The sequence below is a fragment of the Oncorhynchus masou genome, chromosome 13, assembly GCF_036934945.1.
Source record: "Oncorhynchus masou masou isolate Uvic2021 chromosome 13, UVic_Omas_1.1, whole genome shotgun sequence".
Taxonomy (NCBI): domain Eukaryota; kingdom Metazoa; phylum Chordata; class Actinopteri; order Salmoniformes; family Salmonidae; genus Oncorhynchus; species Oncorhynchus masou.
In genome coordinates, this window is record NC_088224.1 from 69,478,183 (window position 1) to 69,488,648 (window position 10,466).

Genomic DNA, 10,466 nt, shown 5'->3' on the forward strand with positions numbered 1-10,466 from the left:
TTTCTGTATTGTTTTAGTGATTCATCATAGTGAAGGCGTAGACTCAGGTTTTCTGGGTCTGTATGTTTTTCGTTGGATGGGTTTCTCAATTTCTTTCTTACATTTTTGCATTCTTCATCAAACTGTTTGTCATTGTTATTATTCTTCTTAGGTTGTCTGCTTGAAATGTTTAGATTTGACAGGGAAGCTGAAAGGTCAAATATACTGTATAGGCTTTCTACTGCCAAGTTTACACCTTCACTATTACAGTGAAATGTTTTGTCCAGGAAGTTGTCTCAAAGGGATTGAATTTGTTGTTGCCTAAATGTTTTTCAATAGGTTTCTACATTCCTTCCATCTATAGCATTACTTAATATTGTGCAGTTCCTTTGGTTTGCATGCTTTTTCACACTTTGCATCTGTTATTGACTGGAGGCGTAATACGCTGAAAACAGGTGACTAGCGGAATGACAACAACATTGATGCTTGTTGAAAAAGAGATGGGGAGAGAGACCAAACATTGGTACATTTAGAAACTACTCTCCTCTACAGTAATCATATACTTTGCACACAAACCACCACTCTCTTTGAGAAAGAAATCAGGAATGTATTTACGTGAAATGCCTGTGTTTGCTGGATCTCTTGGTGAACAGGGCAGCCTTGTAAGGCTCTGATTGTCCGAAATGGTTACGGCAATTATTCTACTGTTGTCCTTCTCTGTTGTTGTCCGGTATCTGGGGGCTTGTCGTGTAGTCCTGAACAGAACTACAGAGTTGATTCTCCTTCCATTCATCTTGAAGATGCTTCTTTGAAGGTGGGCTAGCCAGCTGTGTCAATGGTTCCCGGTGGGTGGATGAGAGTAGCGTAATACGATGGTTTGAGCAGAGTAGTAGGTTTGTCCTACTTAAATTCACTTTGGAAGATACTTTACTTAGGTCAGCTAATCAGCCGTAAGTCGGGTGAGTTTATCGTCTCTAACTCATGTTGAGATTCAAAGTTCAAACCACTTTAAATGTGCACCTGCAGCTTCACGCTTTTCTGGTCTGTGTTTTTTCTTAACTCATCATTTCTACAGTGTGTAGTAAAGGGGTGGTTCCGACAGGCTGACACGCTCTCTGACCTCACTCTCGCAGTGGCTACTTACTGTGTACAGTTATTTTTTAAAAAACAAGATCTCTTATAGCTTCTCCAATTACATCCCTCTCTTAACAAAACACTTTCATCATTTTTCATATTACATGCACAACGCATAGTATGGAAACGTTGTGTATGTTCTGGGTATACTTTTCAAGTTACAGTAGTTCCTTTTTAAAATTTCTAATGACGTCACAAAATACCGGACAAAATGACATGAGTCTTCTATAGATCGCCTCGGACCATTCCTCACATTCTATGTTAGAAATATTATTCCAGTAGTTGCTTTTGAACGTGTTAGAGTTTCAGGGGGAAAAAGGGCTGTTGAGACCAAGCACATTCCTTTGGTGAATTTGGAGAGGGAGACCTGAATCTTCTCACCTTGATTTACAACAGGCCGTGAGTTGTTAATCCCCACTAGTTCGTCCTCTGCGGGTGAGAGGTGGTCTGATTGAAGTTATTCATTGCAAACCTGATCTGACCTATTTAGATTCTCATGGACAGTCATGACACTCTTCAGGTAGACTGTGATTTTGCTGTGATCTGATAGGGGTGTTAGTGGGCTGACTGTGAACACTCTGAGGGACTCTGGGTTGAGGTCAGTGATAAAGTAATCTACAGTACTACTGCCAAGGGATGATCTCTCTCTCTCTCTCTCTCTCTCTCTCTCTCTCTCTCTCTTTCTGTCACTGACTGACTATAGTGCACCACAGCACAGCAGACCAGCTCCCCCCGATGGTGGCCTCATCATACTGCATCCCAGCTGCAGCTTGTTTTTTTAACTAGAAAGAGATGGATCTGATAAGCAAATGATTGTTTGTGTGCTCCTGCTGAGGTAGTGCATCCCTTAAGACAGGCATTGGTTGCACAGTGATAACAAGCCCAGGAGTATGAATATGAGGTGGTCTGCGTTTTAGAGACATGAAGAGGTGTTAATATAAGCACTATCAGTCATTATTGTTTCGAATAATGAGTCATGAGAAATGAGTCATGCTTAAAATGTACAGTTTATATAGATATTTGGTTAGTTTCTAAACAGGAAATGTACACCTGGTATGATAATTAGCAGGATGATCATCATGGTCATATTTTAAGCTGTGGTCCAATGTCAGTACATTCCATATCTGTGATCATGCCTGTTTACATGTCCAATCCTACGCTGCTACTATGATATTGACTAATGCTGTAGATGGTTTGTGACTGTGATTCACTCACTAATAAGATCCCTCCCTGATGTCAATTTGTGTTCAGAAGGTTTCTAGTAAAATGTGCCTTGGCTTCCCTGACAGACCTTTTTCAAATAGTATCAATACATATAAATGATTTGCGCCGTCTGCAGTGGTGTGTATGTTTGATAAGTTAATTCACCTCTTGTCATCCCTGCTAATCGACTGTATCTGTGTCTGTGTGCTCCGCTTTCCTCTGTGGCATTCGGAGATGAGGAAGAGAGAGATATGGGAGAAGAGGGAGCAGTGGTTATTTTCAGAGCGTCTCATGTTATATTTATAGTCAATAAGACACACTTGCCTCCTGTCAGCAGAGGGATTAGCAGGAGCAGCTAGTTTACACAGCAAGGGAGGAAGGGCGGGAAGGGAGGGAGGGCGGGAAGGGAGGGGGGAGGGAGATAAGAAAGAACAATTTGTGATTGATAAAATCAATTACATTATTGGCCAGGGCTGTGATGATGCCTGTATTGCAATATTTTTTCCATGGCAAAAATGAAAACACGAAGCAGACCAAACACTTTGGTCCTTGCTGTATGTAGAATATTGTGTGCTATAGCTTGGTAAGAATAAATACATGTGACTCTGGATGACAACATAATGATGTTTGTTTCCAACATTAGGGCTGTTTTCCTAAAGAAGTTAAATCTGCTTTGTGTTTTGTTTCCTTGCCACGATATTAACGAGTATCGCGATACTGGTATTATCCTGGCTCTAGTATGGACATGGCTTAACATGATAGCAAAGACTGAATCTGCAATAGGTAAGCAGCTTGGTTTGAAGAAATCAACTGTGGGAGCAATTATTAGGAAATGGAAGACATACAAGACCACTGATAATCTCCCTCAATCTGGGGCTTCACGCAAGATCTCACCCCGTGGGGTCAAAATCCCAGAACCACACGGGGGGACCTAGTGAATGACCCGCAGAGAGCTGGTACCAAAGTAACAAAGCCTACCATCAGTAACATGCTACGCCGCCAGGGACTCAAATCCTGCAGTGCCAGACATGTCCCCCTGCTTAAGTCATTACATGTCCAGGCCCGTCTGAAGTTTGCTAGAGAGCATTTGGATGATCCAGAAGAAGATTGGGAGGATGTCATATGAAACCAAAATAGAACTTTTTGGTAAAAACTCAACTCGTCGTGTTTGGAGGACAAAGAATGCTGTTGCATCCAAAGAACACCATACCTACTGTGAAGCATGGGGGTGGAAACATCATGCTTTGGGGCTGTTTTTCTGCAAAGTGACCAGGACGACTGATCCGTGTAAAGGAAAGAATGAATGGGGCCATGTATCGTGAGATTTTGAGTGAAAACCTCCTTCCATCAGCAAGGGCATTGAAGATGAAACGTGGCTGGGTCTTTCAGCATGACAATGATCCCAAACACACCGCCCGGGCAACGAAGGAGTGGCTTTGTAAGAAGCATTTCAAGGTCCTGGAGTGGCCTAGCCAGTCTCCAGATCTCAACCCCAGAGAAAATCTTTGGAGGGAGTTGAAAGTCCGTGTTGCGCCAAAACATCACTGCTCTAGAGGAGATCTACATGGAGGAATGGGCCAAAATACCAGCAACAGTGTGTGAAAACCTTGTGAAGACTTACAGAAAACGTTTGACCTCTGTCATTGCCAACAAAGGGTATATAGCAAAGTATTGAGAAACTTTTGTTATTGACCAAATACTTATTTTCCACCATAATTTGCAAATAAATTCATAAAAAATCTTACAATGTGATTTTCTGGATTTCTTTTTTTCATTTTGTCTGTCATAGTTGAAGTGTACCTATGATGAAAATTACAGGCCTCTCATCTTTTTAAGTGGGAGAACTTGCACAATTGGTGGCTGACTAAATACTTTTTTGCTCCACTGTATATATTGCACTATAAAGGCCATTCCCTATATAGTGCACTATAAAGGTAATAGGGTGTCATTTGGAAAGTAGACACAGTTAGGTAGGTAGAAATAAAGTGACATCCACGCTTGTCATCCACACTCAATATTTTGACACCTGTTTCACATGTGTGTGGAGTCAGACGTTGTGCCATCGTTTTCTGCATACTGCTGTGCTCCATACAATACTTCTCTCCTTCACTGTTTCTACTCAACCAACACTAACACTTCTGCCTTTTCCATCAGACAACTCCCTACCTCAATGACATACCAATGTCAGGGAAAGCCATACCAATTCCAGTCGTTTGTGGAAATTAATAGAAATTCAAATCATGAATTGAAATAAAACCTTGATTACAACTATTGGCAGCTCAGGAATGACATAGTTAAATGGAAAAGGACTGAAATGGACCTGGCCCCAGGCCCTGATTATGAGCTATGTACAGTATGATGGGCTGTAGTAAAAGAACAGGACAAATCAACGGAGTGCTGGGAGCACTCTGTCTTCGTTGTGTTGTCTGTGTGTGCAGGTAATCTATGTTTCACCTCTCGGTCTCCTGTCCTCTCTGCTCTCCCTCCCCTTCTCTACCAGGCAGCTGTGGCTCTGCAGCAGGTGGGCTGGCAGGAGGTGTACCCCATGGACTTCTACTCAAATCAGAGCCTGGGGCCATGGGCGCCCAACCACCCCGACAACCAACCAGCTCGGCCCTCCCGCAAACAGATACAGGTGAGTAGGGCAGATGTTGAATGACATGGATGGGGAAGGGGGCAGGAGATGAAACCACGCGTTTGCCCAGTGCTTGAAGCCTCTCGTGTGTGTGTGTGTGTGTGTGTGTGTGTGTGTGTGTGTGTGTGTGTGTGTGAGAGTCAGTCACATGGCTTGTATGGAACAGCTGACAGAGAGCAAGCACATCACCATGGTGACACCCAGCGGTACACTGACAACAGGGCACATTTCATGATTTTATTTTTTTTAATTTGATTTGTGTTGATTCATTGTTACATAATCTGACACTATGTTGTAAATTCTGTACAATGACTTTTAAATGTGAACAGTCAAATGTATGCATTCCTTTGGATTAATATTTCCTTGCTATGAACATTAGTTTTATTGTCATCTGACCACACATGTTAAACATATCAGGGGTAAGTAATATCAGGGGTAGGTACTGTCACAGCCCCAAATCTTAACCCTCCCCCACTGTTTCCCTACAGAAGACTGGCTCACAGCCAGCCCCTCTCTCCGCTCCCTCACAGCAGTCTAAACAGTGTGGACAGAACCAGTGCGCTCCTTGTGGCTGTCAGGGAGACTGACACATACACTACCACCAGTGCTGGCTGCCAACCAGCTCTTATCATGGCGATCGGTAGGAGCCAGGCCAGCCTAGAGGGGAGTGAGTCTATCTACCACCCACAGGAGGGCTTTCACTCTGAGCCCTGCTCAACACCTCACCTCCCCCAGGAGACAGAGAACCAGAGACACTTCACCTCAGATACTACTCCTTTGTTGTCCTGACGGAATGGACTATACTGCATCTAAGGGTTGTTACCTTGTAAAGTGTGTATGTGTTGAGCACAGAGAAACTGAGGCACGGTATGTCTATGTATGAAGAGGGTGAATATGTGCAGGAATGTGTGTGAGTGGGTGTGCGTTCATGTATATTTTTCTGTGAAAGAGAGAGGGGGGAGAATGATATAAGTTGGTGTGTGGGGGTAATAAAGAGAGAGGAATACAGAAGGATGGCCCTGAGTTGATTGTGTTAGATGCCAGGGGATGTGGGTGGCTTTGATTAAATACAAGCCACTTATCCCTGGAACAGAAGGAAGCTGCCAACCACTTTACACTGTTAACCCACAGACTATATTAAAGAAGATAATTCATATGGTCAAAAGATGAGACATGCTGTTTCTCTCCATTTCAAGCTTGTTTTCTTTCTACTATATTATACAGTACCAGTCAAAGGTTTGGACACACCTACTCATTCCAGGGTTTTTCTTCATTCAGTACTATGTTCTACATTGTAGAATAATAGTGAAGACATCAAAACTATGAAATAAAACATATGGAATCATGTAGTAACCAAAAAAGTGTTGTTTTTTTAATCTAAATATTTTGTATTTGAGATTCTTTAAAGTAGCCACCCTTTGCCTTGATGACAGCTTTGCACACTATTGGCATTCTCTCAACCACCGTCATGAGATAGTCACCAGGAATGCATTTCAATTGTGCTGTGTTAAAAGTTAATTTGTGGAATTTCTTTCTTTCCTTAAAATGTTTCAGATGATCCGTTGTGTTGTGACAAGGTAGGGGTGGTATACAGAAGATAGCCCTATTTGGTAAAAAACCAAGTCCATATTATGGCAAGAACAGCTCAAATAAGCAAAGGGAAACAGCAGTATCATTACTTTGAGGCATGAAGGTCAGTTTCTTCAAGTGCAGTCGCTATAACCATAAAGTGCTATGATGAAACTGGCTCTCATGTGGACCACCACTGGAAAGGAAGACCCAGAGTTACCCCTGTTGCAGAGAATAAGTTCATTAGAGTTACCAGCCTCAGAAATTGCAACCCAAATCAATGCTTCACAGATTTCAAGTAACAGACATCTCAACGTAAACTGTTCAGAGGAGACTGTGTGAATCAGGCCTTCATGGTTGAATTGCTGTAAAGGAACCGCTACTAAAGGACACCAATAAGAAGAGACTTGTTTGGGCCAAGAAACACGAGCAATGGACATTAGACCGGTGGAAATCTGTCCTTTGGTCTGATGAGTCCAAATTTGAGACTTTTGGTTCCAACCGCTGTGTCTTTGTGAGACGCAGAGTAGGAGAATGGATGATCTCTGCAAGTGTGGTTCTCACCACGAAGTATGGAAGAGGAGGTGTGGGGGTGCTTCACTGGTGACACTGATTTATTTAGAATTCAAGGCACACTTAACCAGCATGGCTACCACAGCTTTCAGCAGTGATACGCCATGCCATCTGGTTTACGCTTAGTGGGACTATCATTTGTTTTTCAACAGGACAATGATCCAAAACACACCTCCAGGCTGTGTAAGGGCTATTTGACCAAGAAGGAGAGTGATGGTGCTGCATCAGATGACCTGACCTCCACAATCACCCTGCCTCAAACAAATTGAGATGGTTTGGGATGAGTTGGACCGCAGAGTGAAGGAAAAGCAGCCAACAAGTGCTTAGCATATGTGGGAACTCCTTCAAGGCTGTTGGAAAAGCATTCCAGGTGAAGCTGGTTGAGAGAATGCCAAGCGTGTGTAAAGCTGTCAAGGCAAAGGGTGGCTACTCAAAAATAAAATATATTTTGATTTGTTGAACACTTTTTTGTGTTATTTCATAGTTTTGATGTCTTCACTATTATTCTACAATGTATAAAATAGTACAAAAAAAGACAAACCCTTGAATGAGTAGGTGTCTCCAAACTTTTGACTGGTACTCTATGTACAATAAATACTTTGTAACAATGAAGAGATCACAACTTCAATCGGACGTTCATGTTAACTTCGCCACCCTCTTCATACGGTTCCTGTCACTCCAATGACTCATATTTAAATCTCCGACTAATAATCAACATTAAACTATGCTGAATTGACAGAATGTATGTATTGCATTTGCCAAGTTTATCAATTAAAAAATATATAATAACATGATTTAATTAAAAAAGGAAGAAATTATGGAACGTGCTGCTATATTTAACATGTCTACCATGCAGGAGCAATTTGAAGAGTATGTCAGACAGGAGGTCCTGGTTGGGGCTGTGTACTAGTCCGTCACAACTACCTCTCCACTCATTTATTAATGACCGGAGTCTGTCAACGGAACATTCTCAGACTGACTCACTAGAGATGATTGTCAGCTGTGTGTGATGTGGCCTAAGCTAGGCTGGTTCCCTGAGTACATCTCTCTCTAGGTGATCTACCACAGTCTCTTTGATGTCACACGTACGGCATCCCTCTGGTGTCACAAGGCTCTCCTCTGACAAGACCTGCTGTGCTGCAGCTTCTACTCAGATCAGTCACCACTACCTATCTGACAAAGCAAAGCCAAAGGTGCTAGATACTGCTGGTCCCACCAGATGCCCAGGTCCTCGGTGTTCTATTCAAATCAAATGTTTTTGGTCACATGCACATATTTAGCTTGTGTAGCGAAATGCTTGGGTAACTTGCTACGTCACTGTATGTATGTAATATCACATTACGCCATACTCGACACCTCAAGATGTCCCTGACAAGATTAGCTATTGAGTTATAAAGGTGTTTGTTTCCTGGTTGTTGTCTTGTTGGTTGGTTGGAATAGAACCACGAGAAGCAGTGTTCTCTATCGGTTTATGTATCATTGACGTTGGGAGGTGGGGATTTGGCAGGAGATTGATTCAACATCAAAATAATCCTCCCTAATGCTTGTAGGATTTGCGGAGAAAATAGCTAATTGAATTAAGCGGAGTAAACTTTTGTGGATTTGTTTTTTATTTAACCCTTATTTTACCAAGTAAGTTGACTAAGAACACATTGTCATTTACAGCAATAACCTGGGGAATAGTTACAGGGGAGAGGAGGGGGATGAAAGAGCCAATTATAAGCTGGGGATGATTAGCTGACCATGATGGTATAAGGGCCAGATGGGGAATTTAGCCAGGATTACCACCCCTACTCTTACCATAAGTGCCATGGGATCTTTAGTGGCCACAGAGAATCAGGACACCTGTTTAACATCCCATCAGCAAAGCTGAACTCAGTGTCTCTCTTAGCTGTTCACAATTTTATTTTGTGGAACCCTGCCCACGTAGAATCCCTACCTACCTCTTTGAAAACATGACCACTATCGCACTGTACCTTACCACAACCCTGGGATGTGTTAATTAAGCACAGGCAGGGAATAATGTTTTCAAATGGAGGTAAAGGTGAGCATTCTAAATCAATATCTAGGTAGTACTTCCTCTGTTTCAAACTATTTGCTTGTGTTTCTTGGTTACTGAACTAACCCAAGTATTTTCACCACCTCAGCTCTCAGACTTGCCTTCCACAGAGACTCTGGAGCAATGCACATATATGGCCAAATGCAGAAAAACATGCTATGTGACAAAAATCAACACATTTGGTCTGAAGTGTATTGTATCAGACTTATTGCACCGCTTGTTCATTGGAACAGAGCTGTAGTGGGATACAGTGGCCACTAGATGGAGCTCTCTGCATAGCCGGTGTGTTATAGCTCCATCTGAAAGAGCTGCTAAATCACCAGAGTTCATGGGGGATTGATTTATCAGAGTGTTTTGTATGGCAGTGTAGTGGGTGAGTGTGCTTGGGGGTGTCCTTCCAAGAACCCTGTGTGCTTTTTGTATTCAGTGTGTGTAATTGTTTCCAGATGTGGGGGGAATATGACTCTACTCTCCTCCATCTCCCTTGGCATCCATCCCCCTCTCCCTCTCTCTCTCCAAATGTTTCTGCCATCATGTTTCTTCTGCCAGCAGCTCCCCGTTTCCTGTCCCGAGGGCAGGATTGGCCAGGGTGAGGTTATAGAGGGCTTATGGCTGCTTATGAGCTTCCTATGCACATGTGTCACGTGACTAAGTCATTCCCAATGACAACAGGTGTCCTGGATCATGGTTGACTGCTATCAGTGTGCCTTGTGTTGTACGGTCAGCTGGTGTTTATTGTAACCCAGTTCCTATGTTTGTCACCCAAAACCATTATATGGTGATAAAACCATCAGCAATATTGATATCCTCCAAAACAATAAAACAAATGTGACCTTTTAAGATGTTAATATACAGCTAATAGTGTATCTTATATAGAACTTTAGTAAAAACCCAAAGACGTGTTGCACAAACTGATTGCTTACGTTCAGACTAGTATGGGCTTGTTTTTTTATTTGTTTTTCTGTCATCTGTTGGGGAAGAGGCAACACCCTACGTGATGCATTTATCTACTCATTTATTTTCATGACAGCAGAGAAGGTGAGTCACAGTAGTCTCCCTCTCCTCTCCCTTCATCTCCAATGACCCCATCAGTCCCGGTTGCCCTCCTGTGTACAGAACATTCACTCAGAGGTCAGAATATAGACTCAGAGGTCACACATCCTTTTACAGGGACTGATTTTCATTTTTGCCATCCTTCCTCCACCTCTTTCATTTTGTCATCCTTCCTCCACCTCTTTCATTTTGTCATCCTTCCTCCACCTCTTTCATTTTGTCATCCTTCCTCCACCTCTTTCATTTTGTCATCCTTCCTCC

The 10,466-nt window shown here is 42.6% G+C and overlaps 1 protein-coding gene across 2 annotated transcripts in view; it reads left to right on the forward strand.

The window, feature by feature from the left end:
- The window catches only part of LOC135552946 (2-(3-amino-3-carboxypropyl)histidine synthase subunit 1-like), a 103,203-nt gene extending 95,299 nt beyond the window's left edge, over window positions 1–7,904 (forward strand). The window contains exons 11-12 of one of the 2 annotated variants that reach the window (XM_064984902.1): window positions 4,817–4,951; window positions 5,443–7,904. In XM_064984902.1, the coding sequence (XP_064840974.1) occupies window positions 4,817–4,951; window positions 5,443–5,538 (231 nt within the window). In that variant the 3' untranslated portion in view covers window positions 5,539–7,904. Of the gene's footprint in view, window positions 1–4,816; window positions 4,952–5,439 lie in introns of both variants that reach the window. The other variant, XM_064984901.1, reaches the window with a different exon arrangement.
- The last annotated feature ends 2,562 nt before the right edge of the window (window positions 7,905–10,466 follow it).